Source organism: Sturnus vulgaris, chromosome 4, assembly GCF_052056855.1.
Source record: "Sturnus vulgaris isolate bStuVul1 chromosome 4, bStuVul1.hap1, whole genome shotgun sequence".
Taxonomy (NCBI): domain Eukaryota; kingdom Metazoa; phylum Chordata; class Aves; order Passeriformes; family Sturnidae; genus Sturnus; species Sturnus vulgaris.
In genome coordinates, this window is record NC_142246.1 from 48,838,606 (window position 1) to 48,865,755 (window position 27,150).

General features: G+C 36.2%; 1 protein-coding gene across 11 annotated transcripts in view; it reads right to left on the minus strand.

The window, feature by feature from the left end:
* Positions 1-27,150, minus strand: part of GSTCD (glutathione S-transferase C-terminal domain containing) — a 51,138-nt gene that overhangs the window by 15,414 nt on the left and 8,574 nt on the right. For all 11 annotated transcript variants that reach the window (XR_015803305.1, XR_015803304.1, XR_015803303.1 and 8 more), the window contains exons 4-6: positions 25,997-26,251; positions 25,163-25,256; positions 165-280 (exon numbers count right to left, since the gene is read on the minus strand). Coding sequence is in view for 7 of the 11 variants with exons in the window: in XM_088163875.1 (XP_088020001.1) it covers positions 165-280; positions 25,163-25,256; positions 25,997-26,251 (465 nt within the window). In the remaining 4 variants the exon portion in view is untranslated. The remainder of the gene's footprint in view (positions 1-164; positions 281-25,162; positions 25,257-25,996; positions 26,252-27,150) is intronic.

Here is a 27,150-nt window from a genome sequence, read left to right on the forward strand (position 1 = left end):
TCACTCATTACGTGATGAGTATCCCCATATTGATGGGAGACCCTTTGAAAGCAGCTAAAATTTCAGCATTTGCACTTCTGCTTTGCTTTGTGGCAGCAACCACCTAGAACTGCAAAGATGAAAGCTGAAAGAAATTGCACTACACAAACAAAAATATACATTACCCCTCCACTGCAAAAATCCACAATCAAATCTCCAGGTTTCGCGAGCTTTGTCACTGCTGCTACCAAATTATTCAGCTGCTGCTGCTTTCTGAGAGCTCGGTCTCTAGACATCTTCCCTGGGGATGACAGAGAAAATGCCTAAGTAGTGATCAGCAGTTCTCAACACTCAAAATTTTATATGGGTAACTGCAAAGGACTGAAAATGCAATTTACAGCTAAGATTAAAAATTACTGGAACACTTGGGCATCTTAATCCACTTCAAACTAAATTAAAATTTAACATATTAAATATTTGAAAATTAAACAGAACCTTCTCCAAAATTAACTCTCTAGTTGTCGCTGTTAATGTATCCTTAGGAACAAACTCATATAAACTTAATGTAAAGCAATCAAAGTCATGTACGCTCTGGCCTAATTCTCCTCCAATGCTGTGATTCACACCCAGAGACAAAGTTCAAACACATTCACAGTAAGGTTGCCAAAATATATCTTCATTTACTGTATCTGTCTACACTGCCCTTAAGCATCTTCAATTTAAAACTTGTACTCTTTCTACTGTCAAATTTTACTTTTCATAATAACTGGCCCTATTTATTTAAATGACTGCATGTGCAAGAAGGTACTTCTCAAAGTGACTATTTCCATATAGCAAAGACTGGCTTTCCATCACATCTGTAACAACTAGAACTGGAGACACTATTAATTTCTTTCAAATGTACTTGGTAAAGTCCAACACAGAGAGTTGCTTCAGATAAAATGAATTTGTTGAGTCAGCACTTAAGTATTTGTAAGGCTGTGTTTTGTCTCAGTGGGGCTGAATGCTAACAGACCTATTAAAGACTCCTTTTGCTTGTTCAGAAAGCAGAGTTTGAAGATATTGACAGCTCATCTTCACAATAAGAAAAAAGTACTGAAACAAGTCTTTACTATTAAGTACAACACCGTCAAATTTTCATACTGTGCAAAATTAGCAAATAGATCCTAGGATCCCTAAAAATCAAAAAGTAAAGTAGTAACAGGTTTCATCAGCAAAAACTCAGTACTCAGTTAGTCGACCTCATAAGTATTAAATTAATAAGAAAAAAAATATTTTAATAATTAACCTACAGTCTTCCAAACTAGCAATTAACTCTTCATGGTTACAAACCAACAAGGTTCATCCTCCTTTATTGTGCAGGCAATAAGTAGTAAATACTCCCTTGAAAGATGGATAAAATCAAGCTTGAATCAATAGGTCTTTTGCTCTACCTCTGTGTTTCAAGCTTGGTAGCCAGAATTACAGAAACACAGCAAGCTGTGATGAGGCATGTAGAGAATGTTAGTTAGCATGGCTAACTAGTCCTTCATTACAGCAAACAGGCAATAAATTGAACTAAAATTTCTGCATCTAAAAATACTACAGTTCACTTTGTATTTCACAATCTCTGTATTAGTAAGCAATATTAATTGCTGTATTCAAGAAGAGTAAGAAAAAAAGTAGTTTGAAATTTAGCCCTACAAGGCTAAACATTGAAGAACTTCACATTTTTATACAATATACTGAAAGGCCCCCATAAAATGCTTTGCTCCCTTCATGAGAACTCAACTAACGATTGCCATATAGACCCAGAAAAATTATTTTTCAATAAATGGTTACAACAAAAATATTTTATTTGGCTTCACAAATCCAACATTACTGTTAATTCAGCCCATGTCAAGCAGAACTTTAAAGTTTCTGTGGCATTTAGAGGTCTTGCACTTCAGCACAAACAAATATTAACTTTTCAGAACGCAATGCCCCCTTTATTTTTGTATTACCTTGGTCAGCATTCAAGTTCATATAATCCTTTAGTCCTGAAATAATCCTTTCATATTTCTCAAGTTAAACTTGAAAAGTCAGTAAAGTACCCTTAAAAAAACCACACCCCTCCAAGAATGTATCACCTCTAAGAATTTAACCCTAATCCACTTTTAAGTCCTATCACAGTACTCCTGAACACGCAGCCACCAACACGTACATATAACACATAGTATGTGCATTCTCCTATTACATACAGTAGGATTGCATACTTCTATTGTTTGAGCACAAGCATCTTTTATTTCACATAAGCCTCGGTTAGCTAATTCAAATGATAACATGATTTATTTCTCAAGGAAATTCAGGGAAAATGCTATACTGTTTAAGTACAGCAAAAAAGGCTCAGTAACTACAAAATAACAGATAGAGTTTTACTGTTTTATACTAAGCTGAACAAGTTTTTCTGAAACTAATGCTTTTTTTTAATGGTAGTTCCCTATGACAATTCAGGATATTCTAATTATTTCCTAATACCCACAATATCTTCTATTAAACTCTTTTTGATTCCTGTTGAAGAGTAGGGGGTGTTATTTGATTCTTTGTTGTCGGGTTGTTGTACTTTTGTGTTATGGGCTGGTGTTTTGTGTTTACACAGAGTACTAGTCACATTAATACAGCGGTACAGTGGTTCCCATGCAACCACTAGAAAAAGCAGAATTCAAAAAAATATAAGGAATCCAGCGAGGCTGACATTTATTTACAAAGAAATACTCTCAACAGTCAAAAATAATACCACCTTCCAACCAACTCTGCCAAATCTTGCAATAAATACAATTAGCAAAGCAAATAACTTTGCTGAGGTCCATTGGTCACCTTGGTTACTTGAACAACGTTCTTCTTCAACCTCAGCTGCTTTTACTAAATCTGTGTGGGCCAGTGCTGAAAGTTGAAGATCTGCCCTCCTCCAGCCTGGGACTACCTTCCAGCTGTCCCCTTTCACTGCACTGCTCTTTCTCCCAAGCAGCAACCTGTCAGCTTTCAGCAACATCTGTTTCCTACTTGTTGCTTAACCACACCAGAGGAGAGAGGGGAAGTATCAGGAGATGGGCCAGCCAGCCTCAGCATCATCTCCAAGTATGCCTTGGCAAAGATGCAGTGGAATCACAGTCTGAAATACACACTACATCAAAAGGCAAAGAGGCATGCAGGAAGCAAATGCATGCCTCAACTCTGCTCTACCTTTTATAATAGTGGAGGGAGGCAACTTTGGGCAAAAATGATGATCATATTTTTTGAGCATGACTTCAATTCAATACAGTAAATAGTGTGTCTGTGGCTTGTTCACTTGGCATAACTCAAAGTAGGGGACCCAGCAAGCGTAGCTGTTGAGAGAGAAGTCCGACCACATCCTGTACTGGGATTTGAGTACATCCTCATTTATATAAATTCGTCCATTTAAAAGCAAAAAGTTACATTCTTATGGTTTCAGCTTTGGGAATAAAGCAGACTTTCACTACAGAGTATCTATAAAACAATTAACACCACAAAATGTCTCTAACCAATTTCTCAATGCAATCTAGATTGCAGAATGACACTGACCTTGGCTCTCTGCTTGCCAGTCTCAGTTTAAATTTTTTTCCTTATGTTCAACTCTCTTATGGCTGTGAAATAATTCAGTCTGGCTGTTTGAGTAATACTGGACTAAAAAGTATCTGTCAGTGGAAGTCTATCTCTGAATGTACTTCTTTACTATGTGTGTTAAGCCTAAGGGTCAGACTCTGAGCTCTGACCTGAATGCAGAATTCAAAGGCTGGCCTCTAACAGAGCAGTTTTTTAAACCCTGTTAATTTGATCATTAAAGTATTTCGTATAATGTGGGATACCGAATCTGCTGGAATTCACAAAGAAAACATCATCAAATTATCAAAAACATTTCACTGTTTTTACATTTTCTGCTCCATCAGAACCCTTTAAAATCTAATGCAACTTACACAAGTGAATTTTCAAAAATCACTCTCATTGCAAAGTAAATGGAAACATTTAACTCCGAACAGCATCATGAAATTTTAAAGTAGGTATTTAATCAGCATTTTCATTATGTTGAGATATTTCTGTGTTATTCTACCTTCAGCAATGTGAAAGTCTAATTCACATTTTGGAAGGCCAGGGAAAAGAAACATGAGAAAGAAAAAAAAAGCCCCACTTTGAAGCATCACAAAGTATCAACTATCCTAGCAGCCAAAGCTCTATGCTCTATTTTTTTATTTAGAGAAAACTACAGCAAACCTTATTTTCTTTTCTTTTTCATTCTCTTGATCTTGTTGCTTTACCAAGACTTTAGTCCCAAGGTATACCCAAAAGAAACTTGCAGGTGGGAAAGTACAGGTAAAGCACATGCTTTCTGGCTCTGCAGAGAATCTCATAAAGACAGAGGGGCCAGAGATCTCTGAATACCACCAGAAGAACTAAATGCTCCAGACTTTTCAGAAGGCAGATCTATAAGATGCAGCAGAAAGAAGCAGTTAACACAAGATGATGTGGCGATTGTGCTGGCTTTCTGAGCAGTTTGAGCCCTGTTACTGCAGAGGTAAACAAAAAATTATTTTCTCTACCATTCCCTTGTCTGTACTACTACTTCTAGGGATGCCCAGGTTCTCTGTGGGGTGCTACACCACTCCATATGGCATAGGCCTCTCACTACTTGTTGAGCTGTATGTCCCAGAGCTGCACTCCCCATGTACACACCATATGTACAGTTCAGCTTCCTCATTGGCCTTCTCCAGGCACTGTGACACTGGCCCAGAAAGCCAAACAGCTTTTAGCACCAAGCAACTGTTTTGTACTTACAAACAGAGATTGTAATGATTCTTGTAGGTTTTTTAATGCACACCATCATGAGTGAAGCTCTCAGACTGCAACTCACTTCTTCTCTTTAACCAGGTATAAACTCCTATGCAAAGACTAAAGGATATGCTTAATTATTTGTGTCATTGAGACAACATTTACCAACCTCTTATTTCCCCCCAAATTTGGATATAATATTTAAAGAATAGCAAGGTACAAAAGAAAGCTTACTCACTGAACAAGTCTCAAGAGAAAACGTAGTATAAAGCAGAATTGCATCTATGGTAATTGCCTGCTTCCTAACTCTGCTAACACAGATAACTCATAACAATCTATCATTACATTTTAGTTCTCAATGAAATAGACATCTATTATATTATAACTAAATTGACGTGTTTGTTTACAGCAGCTATAATATTTGTTCAGTTGATACAAGATCAGATAACTTAAGATTATTGATTCCTTTTGAATACATTTGAATTGCCATTCTGATCTCTCTTTTACCACAGTGGGTATGAAAATATAAACTTCCTTTAAAAACATTTTTCTGATTTAAGTTCAAAAGTAATGGAGTTAAACCAAAAAACCAAACCATCTAGTTCTGATTGTGTAAGTATTTCCTGATTTTTGCATCAGAGTTTTAATGCATTAGTCCTATCCTGAAATATACCGCTTTATCACAGACATTGCAAACACCCAGCAACTCTAGCCAAAGGGCTGTGCTTTTATTACTGAAATCCAGACCTCACCTCCTCCCATTTTTAAGTTCTCTCTCCATTCACTCTTGGAGAATTAAAATATGAACTGGAGATTCAGTGAAAACATTGTTTTATAGATGAGGTTGCAATGCAGAAAACCTAATTTTCCTTTCTTTTTAATACTAATTTTTAATGGAATAGCTTCTTTTAAAATTTGCTTGTCTGAAGCAGAAACAAATATATTCCTGAAGGTCAGAGTTCATTTTTATCAATAAAAGCAATCAACAGTCACATTTATCCACACAGTTCAGATGTAGGTGGTTGGGCTTTTTTTTGCTGTTGTTTTTGGAAGCTTTTTTTCCACCCTGACTGGATGTTTATCTAAACATATTCTGGAACTATGAGGTTTGGAAACACCCCACATGCCATTACTAGGTGGTAAAAGGGCATGTAAATACTTGCTTTTTTAAGAGGCAACAGGCACATATGCCAACTTTGCAGCTTCACATATTTCTAAAAGCAGCAATCTCTATTAAATGAACAAAATTGCTATTAAGTTGTCTTGGCATAGTTGGAATGTCTATTCACCACTTCCTATCAGAGCACTGCTTTAATTTAGTTCATCTCAACAATTACTAGATTTTCAGGGAAGTTGTGTTTTGTTTTTAAACCTCTGAGAAGCTTGGGAGTAACCAATGGCTTGATAAAGGCCAACCTCTTTTGCCTGGAGCCTCCTTACAGCTGAGAATGCATGGCTACTCTGCACGTGGCAGTTCAGACGGCATCAGTCTCCATTCTGCAAAGACCACACTTTGAACACTTGAATGTTCCTGAGAAGCCTCAGAGAATGAGCAGCACTCCTAAAGTTACTCATGAGCACATATTGTAAAAATGGCTTTAGCATTCTCTGGGCTGGGGGAAAACAAATAAACAAAACCTCCTAAACATTACAAATGAAGCCTATAAACCCCCTCAGGAGAATGTACAGTATGCACTTTGAGTCAACAGGTAAGGCCAGAAAAGAAAATCCCAGAGGCTATATTATTTTTTATTACATAAAGTTTTTTACGATTAAACGTGATGATGTCTTAGCTACAGTCAAGGCAGCAGAAGAGAATGCTGCAATGCATGATTTAAAATATATTGGGCAATAATCAAAAGGACAGGAATGACAATTGCACTCCACAAGAGCATTTTATTGGGTTTTTTTAGATAGGAGTCCCTCCTGATGTTATTAACCCTTCTGCTCTTTATTAAGGCAAGCTGTGCAAAATAGTTTTATCACTTCAGGCACAAAAACCCTGTACATCTCACATACACTATCTTGGCATAGGCTAAAAAGGTCAGACAGCTATGAAAACTGACCCTTGACAACCTAAATAGGAACTTGGCCTGCTTTCTTTTTTTTTGCATTGAAGTATTTTAAGCAAGAAAAGAGTAAGGCACCTTTAAAAACCATAAAGATATACAAATACTAGTAAAAAGATATCAAAATTAATGTTGAGGTCCCCCTGAATGTAACTATGTTCTATTTTAAAAAGATTTGTTGTTTTTTTTCCCGATTTCTTATCTTCAAATAACTTCTCAGCTCCTACACATTTAAGCTAACTGACAATATCTGTTCACCCTTCTTCTTATTCTGAAGCCTTTGAGATTCATACTTTCAAGCTATTTTTCCAGAATCCCAAAGATTAGGAAATTACTTTGTATTAAAATGTCACGACAGAATTATGTGCCGAAAAAAGACTCAGCAATAACCCTTCTTTCACTTTTTGCACATGTGTTCATACACTGCCTCTCTTCCACTCCTCTTTCTTCACCTTTCTGCCTTACCTTCAATCCTTTAGGGTCAAGATTCCATCAAGTCAGCTATTTTGCCTGTATCTTATCCTTCTTAGGTGCCCAAAACCACCTATCACTTACAGTGAAACATGTAAGATGTGAGGAAGAAAGCACAGCAATACAAAATTTAAAAAGTGAAAGATTTAAAAACATTTGGGGAAGAATAAAGGAAAGGGAAAAGCAGCCTCCACTGTACTAAAGGTGGGAAAAGGTCTGTAACCCCAAAAGGAGTGCTGTTCTACCTACACACAATATTATACCAAATATCAGCAACATCCAGGCTTGGGAGACAGGGGTTGCTCACTTTCTGCAAAATATCTTCAAATGAAGATGTCACTGCCTGACAAGGAAACCAGAATCAAATGTTTGTTTACCTCTCACAAGCCTAATATACTGATTAGCAGCTACTGTCTTGCTGAGAAAGGGGAATTGAAGTCAGTTCTCACCAGGGACTAAGAGTGCTTGTCCTTGTAAAAACAGGAGAGCTTCTTCCCCAGCAGGAACCAGAGGCAGCAGCTGCTGAGGTCAGAGCAAGGGCCAAAAGCCCCTGCCATTCACATTCCCAGCTGGCCAGCAGCAGCTTGCCTGCAGGGGACCAGCTCTCAGCAGTTAAGAAGCAGCAGGAACAAAGATTTCCCTTTCTGAGCTCCTTATGCTGAATTGTTTATAACTGATTGTTAAGGAAAAGGTAAGGACTGAATTGCCTCTGTACAGGAAGTCATGAATTGCAAAGAATTAAAGGAAATCCCAAAAGACCCTTTCTGATATATTATATATACACCAACTCATTAATTCCCAACACCACCTCTAATTAAGGAAAAAAAATACATATTAGCTATATTAATAATTTGGATGATTCTTGTCTGTGATTTGCTTACCAGTAAGAGTGAGAGAGCCTGAAATAATAAACCAGAAACAAAAAAAAAGCTGCTTGGAAGACAGACATGCTTCATTTGGTCCTATGTGTCGAGCAGTTGGACAACTGGCTGCAGGACAAACAGCAGGACTTTCAGCTTAACTTTACATATTATGCCATTTTTTTACAAAGATGAATGGCTGGAGGAATTCCTCTAGAACATCCCGATGAAAAGGAATTTCATCCTTGAAATTGCATCCTGAATTTCAGTCATTACAAAAATTAAAACCCCGACTGCAAAGGTTTGATGACTGGCATTTCAATATGCAAATAACATCACTTCATAATGGCTGTATGTAACTTCCAAACAAAGGCATCCGAGTTGCATATGGAAAGGCCAAGGTTACACATTTCTCCATTCTCTGAATTCTGATTTACACACTGCAATTATCACAGTACTTATAAGCTTGATCCTGTATAAATCTGGAGTTCATGAAAATTTTAGGAAATTCAATCAAATCTGCAGTATGAAATGAGTGTCTTTGGTATTCATGTGGCTTATGTTAGCTAAAAGGGCTGAAAAAACATTCAAGAGTTCAGAGGAAATACAGGAATTACAAAACTCCATCATAAGGTTTTAATTCAGCAATAGTAACTGCTTGACCACTCAACTTTTTCTCCTAATTAATTTTTGAAGCAAAGTTGGGGCAGAGGGAAATCAAAATGAACCGCAGTTTGGACAGCAAATACAATTATTTCCTTTGAATACATAGCTAAGTAGGATATTTTCTATACAATTTAAGTGAGTCACCAGCTTTGGATAAGTGTTCTTTTAAAGTGTTCTCTGATGTTGAACACCAGTATCTGCTTGTGCCAGGTTACCAGTCTACCATTGTAAATGCTGATGATCAACATAAAAGTTTGTTTAACCTCCAGAGTTGCACTCTGGAATAAATAAACTTTTGCCATTAGTAGTTCATAGGACAGATTTTAGAAAAGCAAACAAACAAAACCACCACTAACAAAACATTTCAATCAGCATTTCTCTTTCCACAGCCTTTTCCCTCCAGTGGTTTCTCAGACTATGAAGGTAAATGAGTAAGCCTCAAGTTGCTGAGATGGCAGTCCCTCAGCCATTTTTACGTGCTTGTTACACAATGCCTGCTGTGCAACTTTGCAGGTAGCATGCCAGGGCCAAGTACAGTTACTAAATTGTCCTTTAATATATCTGTGGTGCTCTTAGTATCCAGTTTGGTTGAAAACAACATGTATCTCAGCATTCTCAGCAAGGAGAAGTTCTGTAACTACGCAGAAAGAACAGACCACTTGCTAATCAATACTAGCATTTACTATGAGAGGAAAAACCCCAGGCTTCGTAACAAATGTATTCCTAAAGACAGCCAGTTCACTGGTACCTCCACCACCTTTACAGTTGTAACAGATATTTATCCACACTAACAGAATCAGAGCATTTTGCAGAATGCTTCTGTTCAAAGTGCTTCTTTTCATTGTTGTCAGTAACCCAAACCACTCATTCAAATCCTGCCAAGTTAGGTAAAGCACAAACTGACTATAATCAGCACAAACAAATTATGATGCAGTGGAAGACAAACTAATGAAATAAACAGAATAAATATCCAATCCTTTCCTTCTAATATATAAAAATAATGGTGTGGTCATCTGGATCATATTACATAGCAATAATCATCCATTACCAACTAATGCTACCTTATGGCACACTTTATGTCAGAAAGATTGTGAAGTTAAACAATCCTGCCATCAACAGAAATTCTTCATGACAAATCAAAAACATGCAACATGAAGACAGCACATTTAACAGACATAAAACATTTTGCATCAAGCTTAGAAGATAAAAATTAAAATTTCAACATGCTTTAATGCATTTCTGAAGGACTATACACTAAAAAAAGGGGAAATGCCTCTCAAATAACACAGAACTGTCAGGTTATGCTACACAACACATCACAAATACATTCCTATAAGGTTTTCAGAGCATAAAATAACAGTTAGGAGATAAGTTGATTATCTCAATTCAAAAGCTGCCTAATGATGGGATTTTTTTAAAATTCTGGTTAATCCAATGTAAGATAACCTCAGAAACACTGATGAAAAGCTAGATGGCACACAGTTCTCCACTACCTACATACATGCTTGACCAAAGTGCAGAAGAGGGTGTTCTGTTATTATAAGGAATAAAAGTACCTAAGCTTGAAAAAAATGTCACAGGTTAACTCATCTTCCTGAAATCTGAAGCTGAGGCAAAAGTGAGTTTCCAAGACAACAAATACATAAAATTGGCACTTGTTGCCCTATCAATGGTTCTAATGATAAAAGGTTCCTTTTTCTTGTGTCTTAAGCAGCTTTGTGCCAGGTGGCCTTTTGTATTATTCTTACATAGTTTATGAAAGCGAATAATCAAGAAAATCCATAAATCCCTTCAACCATCTTTGAAACAGAACTGAATTTAAATGGGGAAAAAAAGTTAATGAAATTGTGGGCACCAGCCCAGTACTGCACTCCAGATCCCCAGGCTTTACAAAGTAGGGGCATTAGGACACAAAGTCATGACTTCATTTGGCTCTTCCACAGTGAACGACTTGGAGCAGCCGGCTGCAGACAAAAAAGGAGCACTTTCTGCTTTGTGCATCACTTCTGTTTACTCTACAAACTACTAGCATACTTAAGGCCACCTAACGAAACAGAAAGGTCATCCAGAAACTTATCTCCCACACAAAAACTCCGTACTAATTAGTTTAGAGGAGAAAATGCACAACAGTATCCTCTTCCTCTTCACATCCTTACTTTGTTACTTTATAATAAGTGAACAAAATTAGACAAACAGTTTCGAGGAGATGGAGAGAGACAGAAAAACTGTGCAGCAGGAACCAAAGTCAATTCAAACAGCTTGCTGAGTTTCTATAAATTGAAGTCAACAGAAATGAAAAACTACAAACTCTTTTCCAACAGAAATTAATCAGCTCCGTCAACTAAACAAAGACTCAGACTAAAGAAATATCTGCCTTCAGAAACTTAAAAAGAAAATATATCTCCCACTAACTGCCGGAAGGCATATTCATGAAACATCTGCCTTAATGAAAAAATACACGACAAAACCTATACTTATAAACCTAAGATAAACAATATACAATTATTTGTACCATGTTGTGTAGCAAATGAGCTTTGACACAAACTTTGTGTGCCAGTATGTCAAAGGAGCCAAAAGCTGGAAAACAAAGAAAAAAACCAGCACAAAAAGCCATCCCAGCAAAGGTTTTTTGGATAAGACTTGTGGAGGCCCTACTGCCCTTCTAGTGCAAAAAACATCTCAGAACTCTTTTTTTCTTCACCATCACCAAATATGGATAAAGAGTTGTGGTACTAGAGGTCACACAGACACATTTACTCCATCATCATCTTTTAATGCCGATGCAGAAGTTGATCTAATAGGTCACCAAGTATCTGTGGCTACAAACCCTGTCATTACTTAATAAATTGTAAGAGGGGATGTCTAGCATTGAAACAAATGAATAGTTTGCAGACTTTATAGCAGTACTTGTCAAAGAAATGCCTCAGTAGTGCAGATCCTAGGCAGTGCCTCAGCTAGCAGTTCTTAAACATAAAATATGTTCTAATACATAAGCGCACACATTTCTGATTAAATGACTAAAGGAATGCTTTGCATCATTTATAAATGAGGACATTCTAAAATCACTACATAATGAAGAAAACAAAACCTCTAAACTGCAAGGATTGCTTGGTATATTTGAACAAATTTGGTCTGTCATGTGTACACACACAAATTTGGCTTAAGCAAATGCATATGAAGCTCAGACAGCAATAGTTGCTTTCTTCAGAGTGGGGTTAATAGTTTGTAGGTTCTGTCACCCTACTGTCCTAAGTCTTCCTATTCACAAACTCCACACAGATGAATCTGCAAGATTCCTACTGTATCCTATTCTATGTACAATGTACACACTGACAGCCTGCCTTCTTTCTCTGAGCTTACAACCGTGCGGGAATTGAGAAGAAAAGACCCCAGTGACACTGGTCTCAAGGAAATCAAAGCTCTCCTAAGTAGGTGAAAGGAACTGAGAAACACAGGGATCCTTCACCTTTGCATGGGCCCCACCTTTGAGAGCAGGGCACATCCACACTCCTGTTGGGAGCTCTGAGATAGATTTTCTGCAGATGCTCGAGCCTTTATTTACCCAGAGAGCAAAGGAAGCATTTGGAGAAGAGTAAGCTGATGGGGTATGGATGTTGTGTGCAAATTCTCCTATAGCCAAAGGCACAATACTGTTCTGACAGTAAACTAATATAGCACAGCACAAAGCATAATCCACAGAGAGAAGGGTCATCAGTCAGATCAATAGCATTATACAAATAAAATCCTTAAAAGGGGTGTTTCTGCTTTAAGAGTGGGGTTATTTTCAGGCAATTTGATGCAATTATTTTACTTATATTAAACCACTTCTGGAGTACATCAAGCTGAGAAGACCCAAAGCCAGAACAAGCATATCTATACTAAAAATTACAATGCAATTACATGAAAAATTGTTTATTATAATGGGGGAAAAAAGATTATATGGGACTATAAAAGTATCTTTAACTGAGTATTCACTAATTTTAAGAGATCTTTTTAGTTCAAAAAGCCATGAAAACCTGAGCTGCAAAACAATAATCACAACCTCCATTGTGATCTTGCATAATGGCAAATATTGTCAGAAAAATGCAAGGGTCTACAGGAACTGCAATTTGAGGCTGGAAGAGAATCAACGGTTTTCCATTCAATTCCCCCCTAAAGTACAAAGGAATTTAAGATCTATTGATAAATCAAAGTCTGTAAAGCCCATTTCCCCTCTTGTACTGCAGCTTTATACAAAAATATAGTAACAAAGTATGCTTCTAATTTTACTCATGCAGCAGCCACTGGGTGTCTTACAAATGGACAACAGACCACATTCTATCAGATTTAATTTCTCTATAAAGCTGTTTTGAGTTAATAACTAAAATATTACAGTGCTAGGGTTTTTCTTTTAATTAATTAACTAGTACTGAAAATACTTCAGAAAAATTAGTTGAGCACTGTGCTCTGTCCCTCTCTGACACACAACAAAATTAAATGAAATATAAAATTCATGCAGGAGGGAGCCCTCACCTATGCACCATATTTGTGATACAAAACGGAGAGAAATAATTAGTCTTAATGCCTATTTCTTCGGCATTGTGCATACTTCACAGTAGCAAATCTGAGTCACCTTAATGAACAACATAAAATTAAAATTTGTGATTCTACTGAAGCTCTTATTGCTCAGTTTTTACATGACCTCAGCAGGACTATTTCTACTCTGAAACGAAGTACACATGTGGTTGCAGTGAGGAAGAGTAAGCTCTACAAGCCACTGCAAAAATTAAGTTTACTAAACAAAAACAAAGTCAAAAGGAAGTTTCCTCATATCTGTTTAGCTAGCTTAAGAAATAGCTATTAAGAAATAGCCAAAGCAGTTATTTCAGTATTTATTAAAATAACCAACAACTTATTCAAAAAAGGGTCTACATTCATAAAGATCTTGAACTAGATACGAGATACTACCAAATTATTCAAGATTAATTTATCCTTGCAGGACTTTCAGGAAAAAATATATCACAAAATCTGTTCATCTTTCCAATAGTACAATCATGAACAAGTGTGTCCACCTAAACCTACATGTTTTGAATGTGACAGAGACCCAAGCAAAGTGCAATCTACAAGGAACTACCATGTTTTGCAGAAAGTAATTCCTGTGATGTTCAGCCCCACTGTTCGTCATTGCAACAACCTACCAACCTTATCTTTATATAAAATTTCTGACCTTGTAGCTCAAATAGGAGTTCAACACTGATAATCTCTGCCATATGTTCTACTTCCTCCCCACAAGTGAGCATCAGCTGTGACTATGATCTTCATGCTACAGTTAAAAACATACAGAGGCGCAAAATGCATGTATTAACCACAAAAATAAAAGGGGGGAGGAATTGTGTGACATAAACATGGAACAAACTAACCTTTGTTTACAAAACAGTTAAGATCCAAAATATCAAGAAAGCTTGACTGAAGGTATGATTTCTTTTCTGCATTATGTCTTACCTAACATCATCCAAATAAGTTATAGAGAGCTTATAATGCCAATATACATCAAGAGAGATCACAAGTGGGCCAAAGCATCCGGTAACAAGCACAAGCAGAGGAATGTAAAATACGTGCTGCAGATAAGATGGAAAGTAATCCATTTGGCAGATGTTTTTGAGTAGCATAGAATTGAGGATTAAGAAGTGTTCTGTCGCAGTTCACGTTGGGTTTTTTTGGCGTTTGTTTTGTTTTTAGAGAAGTAGATTCTTTTAATGAAGAAATCATTTCCAGTCTTTCAAAAATGATGACAGCATACTGAAGAAATAATGGCAATGCTTCACAAAAATTGTACAGTAAAAGACTGCGTTCAAAAATATATATTACACAGAACACAGGGACACTAACAATTTTGAAAGATGGCTATATATCCATTTATTTTGGCTTTCATAATCATATTCCTCAACATTCAGCATTAACACACATAGAAAAGCTATATTTCATGGGTAAAGAAGCAAATTAGCTACAAGAATAAATTTAGAAGCTGTTCAAGAGTAAACATCCTTTTTTAAACCTTAATTCTACAAGTTACATACAAAAAAAGAACCAAAAAAACCCCTCCTAATTACAAGACTTTTCACAGTACTTGCTTACAGATTTTTATTTCCATTACAAAAAAAATGAAGCACATCCATAAACCTAATTATTTTTAAGGATGTCATAAATACCCCACAATACAATTTTATAATATACTTGTGTGCTACTACTACTGAAGCAAAAATGAAGGTTCCTCCTATGACAAAGCACTGAATCCAACATCACTCTGGGAACTCAAGAAACACTTTTAATTTCACCTCCCTCGCCCCAACTTTTTTTAAGAAACATTTAACTTGTTCTGCAACAGCTTTTATTTAGCCACCATGGTCTTTATTGCACTGTTGTTAAACCAAGCCACATTCCAGGTGTCCTTTCAGGACAAGCACAGTATTCTGGCACAAGTTCCAAACTGTGTACTAATTTGCCACAAGTACAGCAGCACGTCAATGTCTAATTCAGATCAGACTTCTACTGCAAAGAAATCTGACAATGAGACTATTGCTTCTGCTGTGAGGCTGAGGTGCTACAGGAATACAAGCAACAGGAAAGGCCCCAACCTTCGAACCCTGTAGACCAATTGATGACTACTATGATAAGAAAGCTCAAACTTTGATTTGTAGCAGCCATATGACACTTGTTAAAAGTAAAACCAGTAATTCTGCCTGTTACTGTTGAAAAGGTCTAAAGAATATGAAAAAAAGCCCAAACCATCAAATTAAAATATTACAAATACTAGGAATTTATCCACATTAATGCTGAATTTGTCATTAAAATCCATGCAACTTACCTTGTGCAGAAAGTCTGATAATCTATTTCATTTTTTCAAGTTATTATTTCTAAGCAAAGATTAAACTACAAACACCAAATTCTTAGTTACATTATTGAAACATGCATTTTGAGATCAGGCAACATATATACACATAGCTTCTGCTGACAACACAAAACCATAAGATTTATATAAATAAATACATAAAATTTCAAGCAAAACATACGCATTACTACTGTAAGACACAATAGAAATATGAGGCATGATTCAAGATATTTTATCTATAAATTGACTTATTTCTTGCACAAAACTAGCAAATATTATGCAAGTAAAAGCACTGTGCTGTTTACTAAAGACACTGGTTAATTAAATCCCCCTGAACTTGTACGAAAATGCATGACCCCATCCAGAATGCAGCACGAAATGCTAGCTCATGGCAGTCCGTGACATCCACCAACATTTCCCCATCTCAAGCTCTGAAGGACAGGGAAAGAAAACTAGTTTCCATATGCAGCCTTGAATATCACATATCCAGCCTAGAACCATTTATAACCTCAGGTGATGTTCAGTGCAGCCTTAAACGTAGCAGGTACAAAGTTTAGAACAGCAAGGAGTGTTTATATAAAACAGTAAAGTTTAAGAGTCCATTTTTACTTTTGTCCAGCATACTCTGGTTCCTAACAAATGAAATTCTGCAGGAAACATGCAATGCAACCAAGAGCCAAGGTAAAAACTTTGTTCAGTCGAGCTCCACAGAAGCATTCAAAACAGTTTATACTGCTAAGAAGTATCTTCGACTTTGAGATGGGGGGATGTTCTTTGGTTTCTTATTTCTTGTCACTAAAAACACAAGAACACATGGAAGATCTACAAGTGGGATATTCAAGAGCATTTAAGCAGATTTAAGAGCCCTTCACCAATCAGATACCTCAGAAAATTCCAGGGAAAGCGTGCTGATGGAATGACTACGTGAATGATACCTCAACTGGTCTACTCACACTACTTCTAAGAGCCATTTAAACATCAACACAAAGACCAACAACTCCATGACAGACTTGCAAAACTTTAAAGCACAAGCTGAAATACAAGCACCATATCTCTCTCCATTATCTCAGGATGCTTAGTTCAGTATTCTGCTTAGTTCAGTATTCCCCCCTACTAGGAGGGGACAAACTTTATTGCTTCAGATTAGGTTTGACTCATTTTAATATTAAGATTATTCTCCAATTCTTCTACACTTACAAAATGTTTCTACAAATAGATGAACTTCCTACTTGCCTTTCCTCTTCAATACTTTATAAACTTCTAAAGGATGTGAACTCCCTTCGATATTGCTATGGTAAGATGCCAGAAATTTGATATGATACATGAGCCAAAAATTAACTTTTCAGAAGCATTTCCAAACCATCTGGAGAAGAGGCATTTAGAGTACGCAATAATTAATACCACCTTCAATAAAACACTAAACACACAGTAGTCTGGCCTTCTCTTTGTGTAATTAAAAGTTTTGAAAGCATCAAGCTACTCAGAACGGATTATGAATCATTCAAAATAATTTTACCTTTTTTTTTTTTTTAAACACTATTAGGTTTGGGGTTTTTTTCTTAAACACAGTAGTACTGACTTACTTGAAATTGCTGATTAGAATTTTAAATCAATAATTGTGCATACAAACTCGCCTTCAGGAAAAGCTAAAATCAATCTCGTGACCTTATCCAAAGTAAAACTATCCAAATCGAGTAATGCATTCATGAGTTTTAACACGAATTTCCAAACTAATGAAAGTACAGATGGAAGCCATAAGCAACTCCAAGAGAGAGAAAAATTCCTCCTTAACTCACACTTTGTCACAGCTGATTTATGGTTAGGAAACAAATCCCATACCTCAACTCTGGAAGACAGCAAGATTGGGGGAGGGAAGAAGTAGGTATATGCAGCCCCTCACACAATGCTCACCTTTGAGCACAAATACGTTCAAGGTATGTTTTACATGCACGAGCCTATTGTACTGCTGGGATGAAATATCATGTGATTCATCAACTCCGTATAAAATGTCAATGAAGAGCTCCCAGAAATGCATTAATGCTGCATAAAACTTGACAACACCTTGGTAATGATTCTGATGTTACAAGGAGGCAGTTCTATACTTGCAATGTACAAAATCCTGGAAAATAAGTTGTTCAAAACATGTTTGCCTACGTTTCTGAAGGAAACAGTTTAGTTTAATAACCACAAAATAAACCTCTATTTTATTTACTATGATAATTTATGAATGCGCATAAAATCTGGGCAACCACAGACCTTGGAAACTACCAGTAGTCTTAGAAAGAACTATTTAAGGATATTAAGTAGGAGAGATTAATAGAGTTTCAGTAATCAGGTAATCATCTATGAATTATTTCAACTTCCAATAAGTCCTACTTTCCCCCCAAAGAAACAACAAATAATGTTTTTAAAGGACATAGACCCAGAACAAAATATGAGTGCCAATAAACTTGAGTTTGAACATCATATAAATTCTTTTGACATGTTTGCACTATTTTTTACTGAGAAAGAGAAAAAGACACACTTGGGCTCAGTTTCATTTGCTTTCTAGTTTGTAGTCTTTTCTGTGCATAAGCACAGAGACTACACCTTCCTTCTCATACTTAGTCAATCAGATCTTATCCTCGGTGTAATTTCCCAATGCCTTTATTTTTGAAAGCAAGTTTATATCAGGAAGAGAATTCATAAAAGGTTCCATTAAGAGAGAATCTTTTTTGCCTTATTTCTGGGGTTCATTTTCAATGTTTTGTTCCTGTGCAATGTTTAGGCCAAATAGCTCTTCACATTCTGACTTCTCTTTCCTTCTGACTTCCACTTCTACTTTCCTCCCATCCTAATGAGGATGGTCTCATATTCTCATGTGCTCAGAGTGTTGCTACAAAATAAAAAATTAGTAAATTACTGCTTAGTTACTTTACATCCTTTCATTTGTCTATTTTTTCTTCGAACATATTCAGTAAATTATTTCCCTTTCCTTTGAATTCCAGCTTAACCTAAGCTATGATGCTACTATGTTTTTCAATTCCAAAACATTGGCCCTTGAACTATTGCAGTATTTACTGACCAATTTTCATCACTTGCATAAATCTCTGCATGTTGTTACTTGTAAGCCAGAAAAAAATTTCCAGAAATTTCCATTAAGCTACTCATTTCCTTAGAAATATCTTCCCAGAATTACTCCTTTTCCCCAAAGAATATAAAACTCCAGCAGAAGTTGAACTGATCAACTTTCCTTCTCCCTGCTCAGCTGTTACGCCTTTTCTTAGACTTGAAAATATTCAAGGCAGAAGATGTTACTTTGTAATTTCAGCTGTTACACCTGAAGTTATTGCTTTAAGGTGTACCCCAACACAATGAATGTGTCAACTGTTAAATTATCAACTCTAATTCAAAGAGGGGGAAAAAATATTTTAAATCACTTTTTACAATAGGTGGTCCCAAATTTTGAGACTAGACTACTGAGCTGAAAACTGCCACATAAAAAGCATCTTCCTCTAGGATGCCTCCTTAGTCTAGGTCACAGCTCCATTCATCCAGGTGCAGCTCCATATCCAAAGAGATTGTGCTGCCCTCCTGTGGCCCGTGGAGATTTTAAGCTCCAGAAGTCACACACAGAGGCAAGAAAAACTGATTCTGCTCTTGAAAGACAGATTGCATAGCTAAACATTACACTTTGAAGAAACTAAAAAAGCCAAAGTGCTGGTGCAGGGATATCAAAGTCTCCTGATGCCTCTGCCTGAAAGGACTGCTCAGGCTTTGCAGAGGAAACACGCAATAGCCATGTTAAAACTCAGCTGTCCCTCAGTTACAATGTGTAGAAAACAGCAATGTAAATGACCTACAAAAATACTGTAAAGACAGGCAAGAACCCGGTAAGTTTAAATCCTTGTGTTGATCATGCTACACAGGCAAGACAATTAGGAATCCCCACACTCTGGGATATGGCAAATGGGTGACTCAAAAGAGCTAAAGGACACAAGCTGTACACCCTAACACTGATGTAACTGGGATTAGACTGGAAGTCTAATGACAAAACCTACAGAACAATCTTCAAATAAGCAGTGAAGACATTTTACAGCAAGAAATACCATAATACTGAAGCAGATCAAATATCCCTTTTAAACTCAAAATTGGTGCTAGAGAAAATCAATTTAAATTTTACAGTAACTGGAGAGACTAAGGTAGTAGTATATTCTGGAAAAATATTATAAAGAGTAATGTCAACAACTATTTAACATTTTGTCCAATAGCATATCTAGACTATTTGGAGATAGAAAAGTGTTAATTCTTCCTCCTCATCCTCCTAAATCTTTGTAATTAATACAAATATGATAAACATGTCACCACTGCCTTCTCTATGAAGTGACACTCTGTACACAGCATCACTCTTAAGTACACCATACTGATCATTAAAGAGTATTAATTTCTATATTCCTACTCCCCAAAAATACCTCTGATGGTGATTTTGAGCCATGTTCTAAAGAAAATGTCTTTTTGAATCATATTAATCATCTGGATATTTGCTGGATATTGTTCAAAACCGTAACTGCTAGAATGGATCAGCAGTCCTTCACTCCTCAATAGGAATCTTCCACAAAAAATGACCTGTATGTTATGGAGTACTTAGTAAAAATATAACTTCTAAACCTCTAGTTTAGGAGATGAATAATGTAACTTTGGGGCTCTGCTATCACATGAATAAGGAACACAGAAATATAAAACGGAGAAGGAAACTAGTAAACTCTACTACAATTATATCAGGAGAAAAAGAAAGACTAAATAGTTTAAATAAAACCAAAGGCAGAGTTACTTAGCAGGCTACTTGACATTTATTCAAGATTTCTGATTAAGATATGAAAAATTAATTTAACAACCTTGTTAAAAATATCTGCTAGGCAACTATGAGTTAATGTTTTTGGGGTTTATGCCCTTCCATGTATTTAAGAACTTGAGAGACAGAAGAGAAAAAGTCTAATAAATAAAACTACTTTATCTGGGGCAGATCACAGTCAAGTTCTACACAGGTGAAGTCAGTTTAGGCCATTGACTGTCAAGTGCAGACATTTTGTCAAAGTTCACTGTGGATTAATCAAGAACATGCTTCAGCTATCAGAACCAAGACAACTGTGAATTAACAAAAATCATTATGAATTGTCTTCAGTGCTTTAGCCATAAATCTGTAAAACATTTCAACTTGCAAACTGCAGTATTTAATTTTAATTCTTTAGTATGTTCAGTAAACAAACACAAACCTCAACAGGACTAAAAAAAGAGCACACTGAACTTTATGTAGAGTACTCTATAAAACAAGTCTGTCCAAAGCCTAATAAACTCCCAATTAACAAGGACTTGTGAACTGTAAAAGTCATACCTCCAAGAATCAGACCTCATCAAAACCTGAAGTTTTGTTTTAGGGGATGTTCAATACGAAGTATTAAGGCTTCAGTAATTCTCTGAGGGCTTACACTTAGCCCACAAAGCAAGGCACTGAAACAAAGGTGACACTTTCCAGTATGGCTATCAGCCATATCAAAGTCCATCATCACACTCATCACAGTAGGATTTTACAGAGTAGGCCAAACAGCAAGGAGACTGTGTCCTCACTGAATTAAAATGCAGCATATGTTATAACTTGGTATCATTCTTTCTAGTATAATTTTTAATAAGATACACTAGCAACTGTTGTTTTTCCTTCACAGATTTTTAACATTTCAGGAGGCTGTAGGCATGTCATTTAGATCAAAACATCATTTGAGAAAATGCAACAGACTTCAAGCAAACATAATATACTGAACTTGTATTCCTTACAATGCATATGCATTGATTCCATGAGGCAAGTGTCTAAGGTTGCAATGCAAGATGTAACCAGAGGTAAGTATTCTATCACTATGTGTTGAAATCAGGTGGAGCAGCGCTCCTTATCTCTTCCATGACCCATACCTCATAACCTGGGGGGGAATATCCTGTTAATGGGCCAGCTGTTAAAACCAGCTGGGGCAGTCATCTTTGTCTCTTCCACAACTCATCCTTCCTCCAGAAAGATATCATCTGTTAATGGGCCGTTAAGTCCTACTACTGATAAAATTACATCATTCCATTGGGAGATGCTCCAGTGAGGGGGAGGAGCCAAGCCTTTCCTACCTAGATAAAAACTGAGGTTTGGAACACCAAGACAGCCTTTTTCCACTGTATTCCAGAGGAAGACCAGACCCATCTACACCAGCACTGGACCTTCAAAGGAAAAACTGCACTCTTCTACAGGCCACTGCTTCAACAAAACCGCATCTGTCACTCCAGGAGGACTGCAGCCACCATTTAATGGGACTGCTACCAACACCCTGACTTGACAGGGTGTTAGGTTATATTCTGACTCTGTCAGTGGTTTTTCAGTATTACTGTATTTTCATTTTAATTTTCCTAGTAAAGAACTGTTATTCCTATTCCCATATCTTTGCCTGAGAGCCCCTTAATTTCAAAATTGTATTAATTAAGAGGGTGTTTACATTCTCATCTCAAGAGAGACTCTTGCCTTCCTTAGCAGACACTTGTCTTTTCAAACCAAGACAGCATGGATACCAGCTATGATTTCAAAGAGTATTAATTTCAGTAAATCATTATGCCTAAAAATCATTACTACACGCTAATTTAACTTTAACATACAATAGCTTTGCCTCCTGTCTCCAAGTAGGCATTATAAAAATATAAAATAATTAATTCCCTTGCCTTGTTTTGCTTAGTAACCCAAGACAGTCACAAAAGAAAAAGGGAGGAAGAGCACAGCAAGTTATTATTTTGAGTTAAACCAAAAGATTTTTTTTGTCAAAAAATTAGTAATTGCATTCAAACTTCCATGAAAATTGTCCTCAGGCCAACTACCCAAGGTTATATCCCTGAACAGTCAAAAGATCCTAAGAAGTCACATATGAAATACAAAGTTTTGCAAGAACACCCTTTTAAAGGCAAGCTAGTAAAAGAAGATATACCAGTATTGCCTATATTACAAAAATGAGAATTTTTGCTTTCTCTTTGTTACTGAAAATTATTCACTCCTCAAGTATGTATCAAGAATATGAGGCAACCTGGCTGCATTGCAATCACAGGTTTTCCAGATCTTGAACTGCAAAATATAATGCACACATAAATGTGGTTTAAACTTATTTAAATGAGTGCAGCAAGACTGTAACTTTAAGAAGAATTTAATGAGAAGCAGCTTCAGTTGAGTTTCCCTTGGACTTACACCCATGTGGCTTGCAGGCAAAGAGCTCTCTGATATGGAAAAATCAGCTGAAGAAGAAGGATGAGTTCCTGCTTCAGGATGCCCGAGACACTGAAGTAGGCTAAAACACTATTAAAAAAAAAATCTTCAAAGTCTTTCAAAAAGTTCTGACAGGCTTGAAAGGGAAATCAAGAACTTTAAAGTGTTTCTTTTAACTCTTTTTGTTTTACAGAATAAATGACTGTCTGGATTTAATTTTTAAAATACAGTTGCTTTTAACTTTTAAAGTAAAACACATATTTTGCATCTCTTGATTAGCAAAAGTTTTCATAAAATGTCAGATGCCCTAAACCATCTTTTATTTTTAAGCGTAATGTATTCTCAACTTGGAAAGCATTTTTCATGTCAAAATATTCAAAAGGTAATACCAAAATAAAAAGCAGAACAAAAAGAGAGACCTAGCCTCACAAAAAATCCCAGAAACCACCTGAATATACTGAATCAATTCTGACAACTCTGCATCCAAAACATCATTTATTCCATAGTTATGATATTACTGAGTTCTTTAACTATTACAAACAACTTTAACGCAGACATAAATTCACAAACTTTTATATTGGTTAGAAGATAATTACATCATTAAGTCTTGTTCCTTTCATTAAAACTAATTTTGTTTATGATGAGGGTTAGAAAATTTGCAAAATTTTCTTCTTTCTCTGAAGAGAGGTCACACTACATTAAAGCATCCTTTACTTAGTAAGAGTTCTGGAAGCTGAAGCTAACAGTGATCCTTCAGGACTGCTGTTTGGTATCCACCAAGACTGTTTAATCAAAACATCAGTTAATTCCACAGAACTGGAACACTGTGCTCTGTGTTATTGTTTAGCCTGCGTTATCCAAAGTTTCAAAGATGTTGCTAAATTACAAATGTAGGCATTGTTTTACTCTGTAAGTAAATACCACTTCATGCATATTGTTACTGAAATGGTGGTTCATTTCAGATGAAATAGCACAGATAAAGCATTTATTTTAAGTTCTTTTACTTCCTGCTTAACAAGTATTTCAAATCATGAGAAAAGTAGTAAGGGTTTATAAGACTGTAGGTCAGTTATCTCTCATTCTTGAATTTCACAGTTGGATAAAAATGGTTAATAAAGAAAAAATTGTTTTAAAGAAAATAAATAAATTCCTGTATTTAAAAAAAACCTTTTTGTTTGTTTCAAGTGAACACGATGTTTGATGAAAAAATATGACAGTACCAAAGGCTTCTATGTCCATATATCCTTAGAGTAATAAAGCAGCAAAAGGGTTATCACTGTCCAACCCAACATTCACACACTTTGCCCCCTCCTTTAATATGCTTTGGATGAACCTAAAGGAAGCACCTCTAATCATATCCAGCCAATCTGATCTTAATATCCACAAAGCCTTTGCAGTGAGTAGGGAATGAACCTGAAGACAACGAATCCATTCACGCACACAGGACCAGGAACACAAGCAAAGACTCCACAATTGACTGAAGTTGTAAAAAGGAACAAAACCCCCTTTCTAATGCTGCCTAATAAAACCACAGAGAAGATATTCCCTTTCTTTGCTGGTCACAAATTAAATATAATCACCTCTTTCCCAAACCTCACATATAATCAGCAGTAGCACAGTATTTCCATTCAACAGTCTTATTTCAACAAGCCCCTCTTCCCAAAATTTTCAGCCTCTGCCTTGCTAGGGATGAAATGAAAACATTTGCTATGATGACGTACATCTGTACAGCGAAATAATTGCATTATATATCTCATTTTCCTTCTGTCTCATACTGTGACCACCTACACTTCTATATTCTGATATACCACTCTCTTCTTACTGTCTGTACATACTGACAACCACAATAACTTTATTCCTATGGAAGGTATCTATGAATGCCTTTACTTCTGTGGAAAACTCAACATAGCCAAGCACTGAGCTTGGCTAGGATTTTTTGGATTGTGTCAACTATGGACTGGAATCAAGGCCAATATTTTGTTCCCAGTTTGCTCATCAGCGGTTGATGACCTGAGGGAAGTTACATCACCATGTGTCACATACAGACTGAATTTTAATGCAGATTTGAAATTGTTTACCTGTCTTAGCTCTGAAACATACTGAAAACTGGCACATTTTCTTATGAAACAGCTAAGTAGCTTCACCAGAAGAAGACCCTGTAAAATACACACACAGACATACAAATCCTCACCTTCCCCAGGACTGACTGCAGAGGGAAGACTGGTCCAGTCTAGGGTCCAGCTGGGGTATGGATGAGGAGAAAACTTTGCTTCAATTCCATTTTCCTTCATGAAAGGAGGAATAAAATAAATTAAGACCCTTTACCCACTTATGATGGTATGAAAATTCTCCAATCAAAATAAATTTAATGGCATGAGATCAAACTGCAACACTGTCAATCTAAGAGAAACTGAAGAGGCAGATGACTCTACATTATTCAGCATTTAACCTATGTATTTCTCTCATTCCCACAAAAAAAAACCCTGCTGTTTTTTTTTAGGAAATGCTGTCAGCTTTTACACAAAAAAATATTGAATAATGGAACATGATGGACAGTTTTCTTTTACAAAACTCATTAGGTTTCCCAGATATTCAAAGCTTTAATCAAACAGAGGGAAAAAAAAAAAATCAACCCAATTGAAAAGGTTGGATAATGAAGCCAAACATAAAAGCAACAGTTTTTTGTCATTCTTTATATAAGTATCTTTAAAAGAGAAACACAGTATTTTAATTCAAACAAAAAGTTATTTTGATTATTCAGAATTATTGACAGGGCTCCAGCAGTCCTATATTTGCCCAAATCATAATATCAATCAAATATCAGAAGAAGAAAGAAAAGAGTAGAAAAAAGAGAGAAGAGAGAAAAGTAGAATCACTTCTAAGTCAAGGCGTATCAGATCTAAGACAAAGAGTATTAAACTGCTCAAGGCTGTCAAAATTAGCTTGTACAATTCTAATAAATTCTACCTACTCCAAATCAGGCAAGTATGGCCATAAAAATAACTCATTAAAAAGCTCAAATTACCATTAACTTAGTCATGGTTGGCCTTGGACCACCTATAAAATGACTGTCTTCATTAATCTCTTCTAACTCATCAGGAACTGAAGCCGAGTCCTGCAGCTGTTCCTTGGGAGCAGTCATCAGCTCTGGAAGCTGGAGAAGCTCCATGTTGCATTTGCCAGCAGCTTTCTTTACTCCAGGTACTTCTTGAACTCTTCGATACCAACTGGATATCAGCGGCAAGTTTACCAGATTTTTGCCTTGCTTCTTGCTGGAAACCTAGAATAATAAAATGAGAATGTTAGTGGCTACTGTAAATTTTTTGCTACAAGCCACCAAAAGGTTCAAACTACAGGAGTGAGTTCAGCTCCATGCTGAGCACATGCACTCACAGCATGATGGCAATACAAAAATCACCTAGTTCAGAGGTGGAATTGCCAGATGGAATTCAGGTGGAATTGCTAGTTGGCCATTTAGACTTTATCTGCAATTCCCACCTGCTTAACAGGATGTAAAGGTTTACATGAGCAATTTTAATCATAATTTCAGTCAGTTAACAGGAAAACTCCATATAAATAATACTCTTAAATATGTGCTATTTCCTAACCTAGGAACGATTCGTTTTGGTTGGTTGTTAGACAAAAAACTCCAATGCAGTAATTTGCAATGAATGTTGAACTCCGAGCATGACATTACAGTACCTGAATGGTCTTTCCCACAAGTACCCCTTAAAAGCTCATCCACCAACAGCTGTTTTGCTGGGAACTACAAGCCTGAAATACCTTAGACTACGTGGTAATAAGCATACATTACCCCTGATTTTTACTGAAGTCTTTGCACTACAACTGTGACTTTTTTAATTACTATTGAACGTTATTAATCATGTATTACTTTTTAGAATCTTAAGTTCATAATTTTATACTATAATCGTTACTAGTATGTTTTTCTGAATTAAGTGTATATGATTAACAGTTAATGTGGCCTCCCATAGAAACTAGTAAGTATTTTAAGTATAAAAAAATGAAATAAAAACATTTCTTAAGCAAGAATATGTTGCACATATTAAAAAAATATACCCAAATCACTTTTTTAAGATGAAGTCCAGCTACTTTTAAAAGGACACATTTTATGAAATTAAAAACTTTTGTTTAGATTCCCAAATGTTCTAGAACATTTAT